The following is a 15,590-nucleotide window of genomic DNA, read 5'->3' as shown; positions in this document are numbered from 1 at the left end:
CCGGCCGGGGACAGCAGGGACAGCAGGGACAGTGGGCACCATGCCCACCCATCCCCAGCATGGCCCCGGCTGCATTGGCCCGGGCCGTGCCTCAGTGTCCCTTGGATTGATCCCGTGCTGTGCCTCAGTTTCCCTCATTCCCTCCCCACCCCGTGCCTCAGTTTCCTTTGGATTGATCCCACCCCGTGCCTCAGTTTCCTTTGGACTGATCCCCCCCCGTGCCTCAGTTTCCCTCGTTCCCACACTCCCCTCAGCACATTGGGCCGAGGAGGGGCAGCGCCCCCACCCCGCACAGGACCCAGCCCCAAACTGGGGGTTTGGACACCCCAAACCCACCCCCGTGGCTGGGGCAGAGCTGGCCAAGGGTGGGATGTGGGGATGGGATTGAGGGACAGAATTTTGGGGTGGGATTTGGGGTGGGATTTGGGGTGGGATTTTAGGACGGGGAGCAACACCCCGCCACCCAACGGGATTTTTTCCACAGGGTGGGCACCCCCAGCAGCCGCCCCTCTCGCTGACCCCGCGGGGGCCGGGGCTGCTCTCGGGGGTCCCGGGGGAAGCAGCACCCGCGGGACTGGGGCTGGGGTCGGGGGCGGGCGGAGCGGGAAGAAAGCGCCCTTTGTCCGGGGCCGCGCCGCCCGCGGGGGCCGCGCCGCTTTCTGATGCTAATCAGGAGGTAAAAATAAAACCCCGGCCCTGCTGGGCGCTGTCCAGGCCCGCTCGGGGGCGGCCGCACAAAAGCGGCTTTTTCTGGGGGGCCCGGGGGCAGCGAGGGGGTGCCCCGGGTCCCCACGGGCTCCTCCGGGCCGTGGGCGCGTCCCGGGGCCCCGAATTCCTGGAGCATTCCCGGGGTCCCGCATTCAGCACGGCCCCAAAGCTTCCTCGGGCTGTGGGCACCCCAAATCCGCCTCATTCCCAATCCTGGGGATCCCAAATCGGCCTCGCCCCCCATCCCTGAGACCCCAAATCTGCCCCATTCCCTATCCCAGGCACTCCTAATCTGCCCCATCCCGGGGACCCCAAATTTGCCGCATTCCCCATTCTGGGCACCCCAAATCTGCGCCATTCTCAATCCCGGGGATCCCAAATCCGCCTCATTCCCTATCCCGGGGACCCTAAACCTCCAAAGGGACCCCAAATTGGCCTCGCCCCCATCCCTGAGAGCCCAAACCCACCCCATTCCCAATTGTGTCGCTCCACCGCCTTTGGTCTGCATGGCCCGAGGGGGATTTGGGGGGACGGGAATGGGGAAGGGGCTGGGGAGGGGGTTTGGGGGGGCAGGAGGGGAATTTGGGCTTCTCCAGCCCTTGGGGTCTCAGCCCACCCCACAGGGATGCGGGAACTGGGAGCACCAGGAGCATCCCAGTATCCGTGGGGGAACTGGGGGCACCAGGGGGCACCCAGGGCTCCCCCCGAATGGGTTTTGGGGTGCCAGGAGCACCCAGGGGCACCCAGAGCTCCCTGATGGGTTTTGGGGTGCCAGGAGCACCCAGGGGCACCCAGGGCTCCCCCCGAATGGGTTTTGGGGTGCCAGGAGCACCCAGGGGGCACCCAGGGCTCCCCCCGAATGGGTTTTGGGGTGCCAGGAGCACCCAGGGCTCCCCCCGAATGGGTTTTGGGGTGCCAGGAGCACCCAGGGGGCACCCAGGGCTCCCCCCGAATGGGTTTTGGGGTGCCAGGAGCACCCAGGGGCACCCAGAGCTCCCTGATGGGTTTTGGGGTGCCAGGAGCACCCAGGGGCACCCAGGGCTCCCCCCGAATGGGTTTTGGGGTGCCAGGAGCACCCAGGGCTCCCCCCGAATGGGTTTTGGGGTGCCAGGAGCACCCAGGGCTCCCTGATGGGTTTTGGGGTGCCAGGAGCACCCAGGGCTCCCTGATGGGTTTTGGGGTGCCAGGAGAAGCCAAGGGCAGCAGTCGGAGCTTCCTGATGGGTTTTGGGGTACTGGGAGCAGCCGGGGGGGGCACCCAGAAATCCCCCAAATTTATTTTTGGGTTTTGGGAGCAGCCATGGGGGCATCCCAAGATCCCTGATGGGTTTTGGGGTGCCAGGATGCCCCAAAAAAGAGGCAAAAGGGGCCTGGAGGGGGTCAGGGACTCGGAATTCACCACAAGAAACATCCAACAATTTCCAAGGTTTTTATTTCAAACCCTTTCTCTCTTCCCTTCCCGCCCCTCCCACAGCAAAAAAATAAAACCCCAAACAACCCCAAAAAAACCCGCAAAAATCGACGCTAAAAATGAGTTTTACAAACACCAAGTCAGCTCTTCCTGGCTGACCCTGTAGGAAAAAAAAAACCACCCCAAAAAATCCCCAAACCCCCAAAATCCAGGAATTCCACGCCAGCAGTTCCTAAAATCCCCCACAAGAGGCCAAACATGCCTATAAATACAATATTTACACACAAACCCCACAGCTCCCCACCCCAAAAAATAACCAAACACACCCAAAAGTGCATTTGTGGTTCATATCAAAACCCATCATTATTAATATTATTATTATTAATTATTTTTTTTCATTAAATCTGAAAGATTGGCCTGCAAAGTCCGTTTGGTTTTTTTATTATTATTTTTTTTTAACCATTTAGTAACTTTTCTCATATATTTATGAAAATAAATTATACAGCCACTATTTGAATAAATTAAGCACACACAAAAAAAAAAATAAGATTAAAAATTAAAATTAAAAATTAAAAAAAAAAGGGGGGGGATAAAAATAAAAATAAAATTAAGCAAAAGCTGCATTTTTATTTTTTTAAATTCCAAAGGGTGATTCCCAAAATCCTGGGAATCTCCTGCCCTGGGAGCTGCTGGAATCTGCTCATTCCTCCTCCAAAGGTGAGGCTGGATCCCGTGAAATTCCTGGGATTTGGGGTGAAGCCCTGCACTGGGAGCACTGGGAGCACCCCAGGCTGGATTTTTAAGGACTGGGATTTGCCCAGGTGGATTTTGGGACACTGGGAGCTCCCCAGGATGGCAAAAAAAAGCCCCAAAAAAGCCCCAGCTCTGCTTTTCCCTGATCTGCTGCTCCCCTTCCCAAACCTCTCCCATTCCCAAAGAAGAGTGGGAATGCTGTCACCACCACTCCATGGAGAGAACAGGAATTTCCCTGGATTTTCCCTGGATTGACTCTCACCTTCCCAATTCCCTGCATCCCATTATCCATCCCTGATCCATTTTTCCTTTTTTTTTTATTTTTTCCCAAGGTCTCTTTTATATTTTTTCTTTTTTTTTTGGGGAAGAAAAGCTGGAGCAGGCCTGGTTCTTGGGAAGGTTTTCCATCACACAGTCCCATGAGGTATTTCCATGGATGTTCAGGCTCAGTTTCACCCAGAAACCTGGAATTTTTTTTAAGGATTGTGGGTTTTTTTCCCCTCCAAATCCCAGCTGGAGGAGGCAGGCAGGGTAGGATTTGTAGCACCTTTTATGGCAAAGCAGCTTGGAATTTTTTCCATTGAAATCCACAGGAATTCCAGGACTGGGATCGTCCTGGCAGCTCCCAGGGCTCCGGGGAATCCTCAGATCCAGCAAGATGGGGCAATTCCTTGGATTCAGAGCACTCCCAGGAATGCTGCTCCTCGAAACACAGCAGGGAAGAATTCTCCCCGTGGAATTCCTGCTCGGGGGGTGGAGCAGCAGCCCGGGATCCCAAGGGGTGAGGGAGGGAATTTGTGCCCAGAATCAGGGAAAGAGCCAAACCTCTCCTGGACTGGCTGCTCCTGGTGTCCCAGGGAGAGGAGGGAGCTGCTCCAGGAGGATCCTCCAGGGGGAATCACTCCATTCCCAGCCTCTGGAACCCACCAGGGACAGGCGGGGAGCGCCCATCCCAGGTCTGGGGTCCCTGCAGGATCCAGGGGCAGCTCCAGCAATTCCAGCAGCAGCTCCTCCACCTTCCCAGGGCTCCAGGGGAACCACCACAGCCCACGCTCCTCCTTCCTTCCTTCCTTCTTCCACGGCTCCAAGCTTTTCCCAGGACGCTCCTGCCACTCCTGGAGGGTTTGGATCTCTTTTCCCAAATCCTGGGAAGTGGGGGAGCTGTGGAGCTGCTCAGAACTCCGCACTTTGTTTATTCCCAGGGGTTCTTCCATCCCCCTGGCTCCGTTTGCAGCTCTCCAGAGAGGATCAAAGCCTTGCCACGATGCCTGGGAGCAGATGGATCTTCCCAGAGAATTCCCCCTTTTTCCCTCACTCTCCCCCACCTGGAAATTCCTGAGGTGGGATCCGAAAATCCGGCTGGATCAGAAAAACTCAGTTTTTCCTCACGCTGAAAATCCAAAACCAAAAAATAAAAATCCGGAGACGTCCAAACTGAAAGCTTCCAGGAAAACTCGGGAATAGTGCCGTGACATTCTTTGTTCCGCGGGGACCCCGCGGGGCCCGGCTGGGTCCCCCCGGGATTCCTTCTCCCAGGAGCCGGGGCTCCAGATCCTGCTCTGCTGGGTTTCCTGGGAATGCTGGGCCCTCTCCTCCAGGAAAAGAGCAGGAGCAGCAGCAGCAGCAGCTCAGCCTCCTCCCCACCATGGCAGGAGGGCAACATCCAAATCCCTGCCGGGACAAAACACCGGGAACTGGGATCAGATGGGACTGGGAGGGATCCCACCGCGGGGGCAGAGAGGGAATGGGAACAAGGGAGGAGCAGGAGGAAAGATGGGAATGGTCAAAGGCCAGGAAGCCTTGTTCCCCTTCCCAAGGAAAGCTGGGAATGCTAGAAGACCATGAAACCTTGTTCTCCTCTCCAGAAAAAGTTTGGGAATGGTAAAAGACACCCGAGGGAGCAGCCACGGCTTCTCCAGGGGGGTTCTGAGGGAACAGGGTTGGATCCTGGGATGAGGCACCATTCCCAGCCATTCCTGGGGCATTCCCAGACCATTCCAAACCATCCATGGACCATTCCCGACCACTCCTGAACCACCCCCAGATCATTACTGAACCATTCCGAAACCAATCCCAGACCATTCCAGGACCAATCCCAGACCACCCCCAGAAAATTCCTGAACCACTCCCAGACCATTCCTGGGCCATTCCCGCACCGTCAGTGCCGGGGCGGCTCCGGCTCCGCTACGTGGAGGATTCGGGCTCCTGCTTCTGTCGGGAGATGAGCTGCGCCTCCTTGAGGGACAGGTACTGCTCCTCCTGCGGGTCGTAGTAGTAGAACTTGCGGATGTAGGAGATCAGGGGCCTGGAAAAACACCGGGAACAACCGCATCCCTGAGCCACAGCCCCCCTGAAATTCCCAAAACACATCCAGAGCCTCTTCCCTGGAAAAGTACTGGGAACAACCGCGTCCCTGAGCCACAGCCCCTCTGAAATTCCCAGAACACATCCAGAGCCTCTTCCCTGGAGAAACACCGGGATCAGCAGGATCCCTGAGCCACAGCCCCTCTGAAACATTCCCAAAACACACCCAGAGCCTCTTCCCTGGAAAAACGATGGGAAGAGCTGGATCCCTGAGCCACAACCCCTCCAAAATTCCCAGAGCACAGCCCCTCTGACATTCCCAGCACCTCCAAAGAAACAGGAGCTGCCTCCCAAAGCTCTGGCACAGCAGGGAATTCCTCATTCCCAAGCTGCTCAGAATTCCCACTGCACCCACAGGCCATCGATCCCGCCACCCCAAAGCTGGAAAAGCCAACGATTCCCTCCCGGATCTGAGCTCACAGATCCCTTCCCGCTGCCTGGGAGGGAGGGAGGGAATTCCAGGGATGATCCACGGGGGAATCCCAGCACTCACTTGGGCAGCGGGAGCTCGGGAATGTGGTCGATCCGGACCAGCTGCCGGATCCGGAAGCGGCAAAGGTGCTGCAGGGATTTGACGTTGCTGAACCTGGAGACGGGGTACAGGAGCTGGACGGGCGTCGGAGGGAGACCTTTTGGGGGAAAAAAAGGAGATTTTGGAGATCGGGATTAGGCAGGATTAGGCTCCCAGGCTCACCTGGATCCCTGGCCAATCCCATTCCCAGGCTCACCTGGCCCATCCCATTCCCGGGCTCACCTGGCCCATCCCATTCCCATGCTCACCTGGGACCCGGGAGCGCAGGAAGTAGAGGAATTTCCCATTTTTGGAGTGCATGATCGCCCTCTTGATGAACTCCACCACGGACTGGCAGCGGTCCTCGAACTTGGGGTGGCACCACAGGCTGAAGGTCCCTTCCACGAGAGAAAGAATTCCCATTATTCCAGGGGAATTTTGGGAAAGCACAGGGGAATTATTCCTGTTATTCCAAGGAATTTTTGGGAAAGCACAGGGGAGTTATTCCAAGGAATTTTTGGGAAAGCAGCTTCCCCAGCACCACCACAGAATCAACAGGGGGAGAATATAACTTTTCAATATTCTTATATTTAATCAATTAAATATTCTTATATTTAGTGAATTTAATATTATTATATTTAGGAAATTAAATATTCTCATAGTCTGGAATGTCCCTTCTCCATCCCAACATTCCCAAGGGAAGGTGACCTTGGAGCTCCAGGTGCTGCTGTCCCCATTTCCCAGCCTGGGATCATTTTCCATGGGAGCAGTTTCATGTTCCCGCTCCTTGATTAAGGGGATTGTTAATTAGGCCCTGGGTCACCCTTTGTCCCCGTGCTGTCACCTGACCTGCCAGGTGGCCCAGGATGAAACTGGAGCTGGGGACATCAGAGCTCCCAGTGGGTCTGGACACCCCCTCCTCCCACCAAAATCCGGGAATTCTGCAGGCTGGGAAAGATCCCAGCTGTCCCCTGGACAGCGGTGTCACCGTGTCCCCAGGTGCCACATGCATGTGAGGCTTGGACACTTCCAGGGTCCAAAAGCCTGATCCAACGCCTGACCACACTTCCCAGGAATAAATTCTCCCTAAAATCTCCATTTGTCAGAATTTCCTTTTAATCCACTTTTCCAGGGCACCGCCAGCTCTTTATTCCTCAGTAGTGCTCCATGCAGGTGTGGTGGGTGATTTATAACCTCCTGAAGCTGGTGAATGGCACCCCAGGGATTTGGGATTCTGGGAATGGCTCACCTCGGTAAGTGCTCCATGTGGATGTGGTGTGCGAGTTATTTATAACCCCCTGGAGCTGGGAATGGCACCTGGAGCTGGGAATGCTATCCCAAGGATTCTGTGATCCCGGGAATCACTCACCTCGGTAGTGCTCCATGCGGGTGTGGTGTGTGGGTGATTTATAACCCCCTGGAGCTGGGAATGGCAGCCCAGGGATCCCAGGGATCCCGGGAATCACTCACCTCGGTAGTGCTCCATGCGGGTGTGGTGTGTGGTTGTTTATAACCCCCTGGATCCCCTGGAGCTGGGAATGGCAGCCCAGGGATCCCAGGGATCCCGGGAATGTCTCACCTCGGTAGTGCTCCATGCGGGTGTGGTGCGTGATGCCCTGCGAGCGGAAGCTCAGGCTCAGGATGTAGCGGGGGTCGGAGCTGTCCCGCACCAGGAAGGACCCGTCCGGTTTCCCCTTCAGCTTCATCTCGGCGTCCTCCCAGTTCATGGGGCCCCAGTACCACCCGCACTGGGAACAGAGAGCGGCGGCTGCACAGGGATCGCCTCGGGAAAGCTCCCAGGAGCCGATCCCCATGGGAATTGCACCCGGTGTGGGCGGCCGGGATTGAGGGACTGAGGGACGCGGGGACGCCAGGCCCTGAGGGGACAGAGGGGATCCAGACCCCCCTTCCACACTCAGAAAAGGTTTTCCTGGAGCCCAAAGTAATGGATTCTCAAATCCCAAACCCTGAGGGGCCGGATTCCTAAAACCCAATCCCTGAGGGGCCGCATTCCCAAATCCCACACTCTGAGGGGCCGCATTCCCAAATCCCACACTCTGAGGGGTCAGAATCCCAAATCCCAGTCCCTGAGGGGTCAGAATCCCAAATCCCACACTCTGAGGGGCTGTATTCCCAAATCCCAGTCCCTGAGGGGTCAGAATCCCAAATCTCACACTCTGAGGGGCCGCATTCCCAAATCCCAGTCCCTGAGGGGTCAGAATCCCAAATCCCACACTCTGAGGGGCCGCATTCCCAAATCCCAGTCCCTGAGGGGTCAGAATCCCAAATCCCACACTCTGAGGGGCCGCATTCCCAAATCCCAGTCCCTGAGGGGTCAGAATCCCAAATCCCACACTCTGAGGGGCTGCATTCCCAAATCCCAGTCCCTGAGGGGTCAGAATCCCAAATCCCACACTCTGAGGGGCCGCATTCCCAAATCCCAGTCTCTGAGGGGCCGCATTCCCAAATCCCACACTCTGAGGGGCCGCATTCCCAAATCCCAGTCTCTGAGGGGCCGCATTCCCAAATCCCACACTCTGAGGGGCCGCATTCCCAAATCCCAGTCTCTGAGGGGCCGCATTCCCAAATCCCACACTCTGAGGGGCCGCATTCCCAAATCCCAGTCTCTGAGGGGCCGCATTCCCAAATCCCACACTCTGAGGGGCCGCATTCCCAGTCCCAGTCCCCGAGGGCTCGGATTCTCCCCCTGTCCCTGGTACCTTCTCCAGCTCCCTCAGGCTGGCGGCGAAGCTGCTGGGGTCAGGCCGGGCCAGGGGACACTGCAGGTGCGGGGGGGGCGGCTGGCCCGGGGCCTCGGGGGGACGCAGGGGCACGATCCGGGGAAAGGCGTCTGCAGGGACAGACGGACAGACAGGGTCACTGTCATTGTCACTGTCATTGTCACTCAGACACAGCCAGGGTCACGGCCATTGCCACTGTCAGTGTCATTGTCACCTACAGACAGCTGGGGTCACTGTCACTGTCACACAGAGACAGCCCAGGGTTACTGTCATTGTCGCTGTCATCCAGAGACAGCCAGGGTCACTGTCATTGTCACCTAGAGACAGCCAGGGTCACTGTCACTGTCACACAGAGACAGCCCAGGGTCACGGTCACTGCCATTGTCACCCAGACACAGCCGGGGTCATTATCATTGTCACTGTCACCCAGAAGCACCTGGAGATTGCAGGAGGGAAAAAGTGGGGACTCCAGGAGGGGAAAAGGTGGAGATTCCCAAAGGGAAAAAGCAGAATTCCAGGAAGGGGAAAAAGCAGAATTCCAAGAAGGGGAAAAAGCAGAATTCCAGGAGGGGGAAAAAGCAGAATTCCAGGAAGGGGAAAAAGCAGAATTCCAGGAAGGGGAAAAAGCAGAATTCCAGGAGGGCAGAGGCAGGGCTGGCCAAGCTGAGCTGACCTGGGGCGTGGGGCGGAGGAGGCGGAGGCAGAGGGAAGGATTGCAGGGAAGAGCCCATGGGCCCCACAAGCACAGCCGGAGGCAGCGTCCCACTGATGTCATCTAGGAGAGAGCAGAGACAGGTCAGGAAACAGAGAGAGAGCAGCCCCAGAGCCTGGGAAACAGCCTGGAAAAGGGAATTTGGGGATTCCCCATGGAGCCCCAGACCCTGGAAAAGGGAATTTGTGGATTCCAAGCAGCACCTCCTCTCTGGTTTGGGTTCTACCGGGATCCCTTTCTCAGCACTGGAATTCCCAGGGCTCCAGGGATGAACCCCAGGGCCCCAGGGACCATGCCCAGGTTTCCAGGGCCCATCCCAGGGCAGTACCCAGCAGGCTGAGGCTCCGGCGGGGCGGCGGCGGAGGGGTCGGAGGCTGAGGGGAGCTGAGCCCTCGCTGGGAAATGTCCACGTCCACCAGTGACACCGTCTCACCTGGGAGAGGAGAGGGAAAAGCCCAGTGAGGAACCAGGATGAGCACGGGGAAAGGAATTCCACAGGGTTTGGGAGGTTTTTCCCGTTTGCTGCTCCCAAAATAAATTTGTCCGTCTTTGAAGACGCCTTGAGTGAATTTGCCCCAAGCCTAGCAGCTGGATGGGATGAGGAGGCTCCATAGGATTTTTCCCAGCGTGGAATTTCCAGACAGAGCAGAGCTGATCCATGTGTGGCACCAGGGACACGACCATTTTAAAAAAAATATTTAAATTTTTAAAGTAATTTTAAAAATAATCAGATAAACCAATAAATAATGAAATCAACCTCCCAAATTAAAGTAAAAATTTGGCATCTCCAGATTTTGCTCTGCAGATTCCTTTGAGGAAAAGCAGCTCCTTTCCTGGGGGCCTTGGGCTCAGATCCTCTCCTTGGGGTCTCCTTTAGGGTCTGAGGCCAGCAGCACCAAGGGACACCAGAGATCCCAGTATGGGGTCCCACAGAAGCGAAATTCCCCATTCCCGGCTCATCCCACAGCAAAACAAAAAACCCCAAACTCGCACAAACCCCCCCCAAAATCCTCACCTGTGAAGAGGGGGCTGAACACAACCGGGGAAAAGGCACTTTGGGTTCTTGTCAGTCTGTGTTTCCTGTGCGGGAAAACAGCGGAAAATGGGCTGAGGAGAGATGAGGGGACTCGGAATTCCCAAAGGGAAGAAGCAGAATTCCAGGCGGAAAAACAGGAGAAGCTTTCCCACCAGGAGAAACTTCATTCACCAGGAGAAACCACCTAAGGACCCATCCTGGCCCGTCTCAGCGCCACTCAGGACCGGGCTCAGCACCACTCAGGACCCGGCTCAGCACCACTCAGGACCGGACTCAGCACCACCCAGGACCGGGCTCAGCGCCACTCAGGACCGGGCTCAGCACCACTCGTAACCTGGCTCAGCACCACTAAGGACCCGGCTCAGCACCACCATGCATCGGCTCAGCACCACTCATGACCGGACTCAGCACCACTCCTAACCCGGCTCAGCACCACTCAGGAGCCGGCTCAGCACCACCATGCACCGGCTCAGCACCACTCATGACCGGGCTCAGCACCACCCAGGACCGGGCTCAGCACCACTCCTAACCCGGCTCAGCACCACTCAGGACCCGGCTCAGCACCACCATGCATCGGCTCAGCACCACTCCTAACCCGGCTCAGCACCACCATGCATCGGCTCAGCACCACTCATGACCGGACTCAGCACCACCCGTAACCTGGCTCAGCACCACTCAGGACCGGGCTCAGCACCACCATGCATCGGCTCAGCACCACTCAGGACCGGGCTCAGCACCACTCATGACCGGACTCAGCACCACTCGTAACCTGGCTCAGCACCACTCATGACCGGGCTCAGCACCACCATGCATCGGCTCAGCACCACTCATGACCGGGCTCAGCACCACTCCTAACCCGGCTCAGCACCACTCAGGACCGGGCTCAGCACCACTCAGGACCGGGCTCAGCACCACCATACACCGGCTCAGCACCACTCATGACCGGACTCAGCACCACTCGTAACCTGGCTCAGCACCACTCATGACCGGGCTCAGCACCACCATGCATCGGCTCAGCACCACTCAGGACCGGGCTCAGCACCACTCATGACCGGACTCAGCACCACCCGTAACCTGGCTCAGCACCACTCAGGACCGGGCTCAGCACCACCATGCACCGGCTCAGCACCACTCGTAACCCGGCTCAGCACCACCATGCACCGGCTCAGCACCACTCATGACCGGACTCAGCACCACCCGTAACCTGGCTCAGCACCACTCAGGACCGGGCTCAGCACCACCATGCACCGGCTCAGCACCACTCCTAACCCGGCTCAGCACCACCATGCATCGGCTCAGCACCACTCAGGACCGGGCTCAGCACCACTCAGGACCGGGCTCAGCACCACCATGCACCGGCTCAGCACCACTCCTAACCCGGCTCAGCACCACCATGCATCGGCTCAGCACCACTCATGACCGGACTCAGCACCACTCGTAACCCGGCTCAGCACCACCATGCACCGGCTCAGCACCACTCATGACCGGACTCAGCACCACCCGTAACCTGGCTCAGCACCACTCAGGACCGGGCTCAGCACCACCATGCACCGGCTCAGCACCACTCCTAACCCGGCTCAGCACCACCATGCATCGGCTCAGCACCACTCAGGACCGGGCTCAGCACCACTCAGGACCGGGCTCAGCACCACCATGCACCGGCTCAGCACCACTCCTAACCCGGCTCAGCACCACCATGCATCGGCTCAGCACCACTCATGACCGGACTCAGCACCACCCGTAACCTGGCTCAGCACCACTCAGGACCGGGCTCAGCACCACCATGCATCGGCTCAGCACCACTCAGGACCGGGCTCAGCACCACTCATGACCGGACTCAGCACCACTCGTAACCCGGCTCAGCACCACCCAGGACCGGGCCCAGCACCACTCGTAACCTGGCTCAGCACCACTAAGGACCCGGCTCAGCACCACCATGCATCGGCTCAGCACCACTCATGACCGGACTCAGCACCACCCAGGAGCCGGCTCAGCACCACCATGCATCGGCTCAGCACCACTCAGGAGCGGGCTCAGCACCACCATACACCGGCTCAGCACCACCATGCACTGGCTCAGCACCACTCAGGACCGGGCTCAGCACCACCCAGGACCGGGCTCAGCACCACTAAGGACCCGGCTCAGCACCACCATGCATCGGCTCAGCACCACTCAGGACCGGGCTCAGCACCACCCAGGACCGGGCTCAGCACCACTAAGGACCCGGCTCAGCACCACCATGCATCGGCTCAGCACCACTCAGGACCGGGCTCAGCACCACTCAGGAGCGGGCTCAGCACCACCATACACCGGCTCAGCACCACCATGCACTGGCTCAGCACCACTCAGGACCGGGCTCAGCACCACCCAGGACCGGGCTCAGCACCACTAAGGACCCGGCTCAGCACCACCATGCATCGGCTCAGCACCACCATGCACCGGCTCAGCACCACCCAGGAGCCGGCTCAGCACCACCATGCATCGGCTCAGCACCACTCATGACCGGACTCAGCACCACTCCTAACCCGGCTCAGCACCACTCAGGACCGGGCTCAGCACCACCATGCACCGGCTCAGCACCACTCGTAACCTGGCTCAGCACCACTCAGGACCGGGCTCAGCACCACCATGCACCGGCTCAGCACCACTCAGGGCCGGACTCAGTACCACTCCTAACCCGGCTCAGCACCACTCAGGATCACATCTCTGTTCCCTCAGGCCCCTCAGCCGCCGCCGCCGCCCCGGCCGGCAGGAGGCGCTGCGGAGAGACCTCCGGGCCCGCCCCGGCCTGCGGCGGCCGCGGTGCGCACCCGGTACACAGCGAGCCCCGGGAAATCCCGGTACACAGCGAGCCTCGGTGCGCACCCTGAGCACAGCGGTTATGAACAAAAATCTGCCAGTTTTTTTGTGAAAAAAAGAGTTGCGAAACGAGTCCGACGAGTTGCTGGCAAAGTGAAGTTCTACCTGTTTGTTATTATCATCACAAGTCATTGTAGTTAATGGCTCCTTTTGTAAGAGTACAGGCCCTGGCTAGGGCTAAGTTAATGGCTCTTCTCCCCGCACAGCGCGGGGAAGGGACGGGGGCATCAGAAAGTGCAAAATAACTTCGGGACCACCATGCCATGGGAAGTGTCAAACTTACCGAAAAGACCCCAAAAACAACGAGACAATACAGAATTAAGAAATTAGAGTGATGTCTGGACGTGAGGAACAGAGCGCTGAGCCTGCAGAGATGCTGAGAACTTTTGCTGCCCCTCACCCTGAGCAAAGACATCATCTGAAACCAAGACCACGAGCCGGGAGGGAGCAAAGAGTCGAGGTCGGGGTCACGCTCTCCTGATCCCGCAAGAACAGAACCCCCAGATCAGCCCCTAGTGGACAAAGCTGCGCACATCCTCCGAGTCACCCTGGGAAAGAGGGTGGAGACTGCAGACCCGTCGGGCTTCCCAATCTTGAGCTGAGCACTTTTAATAGAGGCATTAGAAGGAGAGAAAGTCTCCTGCCCTGTTTATTTCACGCCGAGCCCCGGTACACACCGGGCCCCGGTACATCCCCGGTACTCACCGAGCCCCGGTACACCCCGAGCCCCGGTACACACCCGGTACATCCCCGGTACACACCCGGTACATCCCCGGTACACCCCGATCCCCCCTCGGACACCGCCTCGCCCGGCGCTGCCGCCCGCTCAGCACCCCCTCAGCACCGGCTCAGCACCACTCACAACCCGCTCAGCACCGGCTCAGCACCCCCTCACTCACCACCACCTCAGCACCCCCTCAGCACCCGCTCAGCACCCGCTCAGCACCACCTCCGCACCGGCTCAGCACCCCCTCACTCAGCACCACCTCAGCACCACCTCAGTAACCCCTCAGCACCCCCTCAGCTGCCCTGGGGAGCAGGGATGGAGCAGCTCTGGAAGCAGTGAAGGAGCAGCCCTGGACTGGGCACAGCCGGGACCGAGCAGCTCCTGCCCTTCTGGAACAGGGGTGAGAGACAGGAGGGATCTGTGAGGTCTCACCCCAAGAAATCCCGGGATTTGTGCCCCCATCCCAGCCAAGCTGGGGCTGGCAATGATTCCTCCTGCAGGGAGGGAGGAACAGCTGAGCCCCCACAGCAGCCGCTCCTCGCGGGACTGATGCTCCGGGCCCCGCTCCCGGTGCCGCTCCCTGAGGTTTTTCCGCCATCCCCATCAGGGATGCAGGCCTGGATCAGCGCGACCCTGCTCGGCCGGCCTCTCCCGGGCCCCAGCGCTCCCGAGTGAGCGACGAGGCCTCGGCAGCCGCTCCGAGAGCTCGATCCCAACCCGGCCCTGTGGGGCGGGATGGCCCCGGAGCCCCGCATCCCCCTCCGGGAGAGCATCACAGCGCGGCCCCGGGACACCCCCGGGACAACCCCGGGACACCCCGCGCTGCCCCCCCGGGGGCGGCATCCCCCCCATCACAGCCCGGTGCCCCCGTACCTGCCCGGCTCCTGCTCCCGGCCGCGGGCCCCGCACACATCCGTGAGGCTCCCGGCCGAGGCGGCGGCGCTGGCGGCGTCCCCGGTGGCCGAGCCGCCGCTGCAGCTCTTGGTGCGGAAGAGGCGGCTGAGGCGGATGCGGAGCGAGCCCTTCCTGCCGCCGGGGCCGGTGCCGGTGCCCGCGGGCGGCTGTGCAGGGCCCGGGGCTGCCGCTCTGCCGGCGGCACGGGCGGCCCCGCGCCCGGGGGACCCCGGCTCGTCCTCGGAGCCGCTGCCGGCCTCGTCGGGCTCCAGCGCCTCGAGCACCAGCAGCGCATCGCTGGTCTCCTCGCCGGCGGGCGGCCCGAGGCACGGGCAGGGGGTGCCCGCCGCGCCCGCCGCCCCCTTCGCCCCCAGCCCCGGCGGGCGCAGCCCCAGCGCCGCCAGCTGCAGCTCCAGCCCGCTCTGCGCCGCCGCTCCCCAGCCCGCCGCCGCTTTGGGCTCCAGCGCGCAGCGGTGCCGCGGGCACAGCTCGGCCCCGCCGCCCCCCGGGACCCCCCTGCCCGCCGCCGCCGCCGCCGCCGCCGCCGGGCCGCAGTCCTCGCCGGGCCGGCCCTCGGCCGCCGCGTTGCGGAAAACCATCAGCTGCGGCCGCGGGCTGCGCAGCGCCGGCCCGGCCCCCGGCAGCCGCCCCCCGCCGCCGGGCCCCGCGCCCGCCGCGCCGGCACCGGTACCGGCGCCGCCCGCCGCGCCCGCCTCCGGCCCGGTGCCATAGCCCAGCAGCCGGCTGAGCACCCGGTACGAGGCCGCGGCGGCCGCCGCCGCATCCCCGTCGCGCTGCATGGCTACGGCCGCCGCATGGCCCGCGGGGACCGGGACCGCACCGGCACCGGCGGCCGCCGCCGCCGCCCTCGCACG

The 15,590-nt window shown here is 60.3% G+C and overlaps 1 protein-coding gene across 1 annotated transcript; it reads right to left on the bottom strand.

Annotated features, from left to right (window-relative positions):
- Positions 1–2,122: 2,122 nt before the first annotated feature.
- Positions 2,123–15,515, bottom strand: SOCS7 (suppressor of cytokine signaling 7). Its single transcript, XM_066566687.1, has 10 exons — positions 14,695–15,515; positions 10,215–10,279; positions 9,528–9,632; positions 9,161–9,262; positions 8,467–8,597; positions 7,326–7,494; positions 6,016–6,144; positions 5,729–5,864; positions 5,028–5,176; positions 2,123–4,542 (listed from the first exon to the last, which is right to left on the bottom strand). The coding sequence occupies exons 1-9, from the start codon at positions 15,513–15,515 to the stop codon at positions 5,056–5,058; spliced, it is 1,779 nt and encodes a 592-aa protein (XP_066422784.1). The 3' UTR covers positions 2,123–4,542; positions 5,028–5,055.
- Between the last annotated feature and the right edge of the window lie 75 nt (positions 15,516–15,590).

This window comes from Molothrus aeneus, chromosome 28 (genome assembly GCF_037042795.1).
Source record: "Molothrus aeneus isolate 106 chromosome 28, BPBGC_Maene_1.0, whole genome shotgun sequence".
NCBI lineage: Eukaryota > Metazoa > Chordata > Aves > Passeriformes > Icteridae > Molothrus > Molothrus aeneus.
This window is presented reverse-complemented; position numbering and strand designations above follow the sequence as displayed.

What these genes read in the sequence shown, in the direction of transcription:
- SOCS7 (XM_066566687.1), bottom strand. Translation starts at nt 15,515, where the DNA reads ATGCAGCGCGACGGGGATGCGGCGGCGGCCGCCGCGGCCTCGTACCGG. An exon ending in CCGGAGCCTCAGCCTGCTGG is followed by an intron (nt 9,263 to 9,527) that starts GTACTGCCCTGG and finishes GCTCTCTCCTAG; the next exon opens with ATGACATCAGTGGGACGCTG. An exon ending in TCCTCCGCCCCACGCCCCAG is followed by an intron (nt 8,598 to 9,160) that starts GTCAGCTCAGCT and finishes CTGTCCCTGCAG; the next exon opens with ACGCCTTTCCCCGGATCGTG.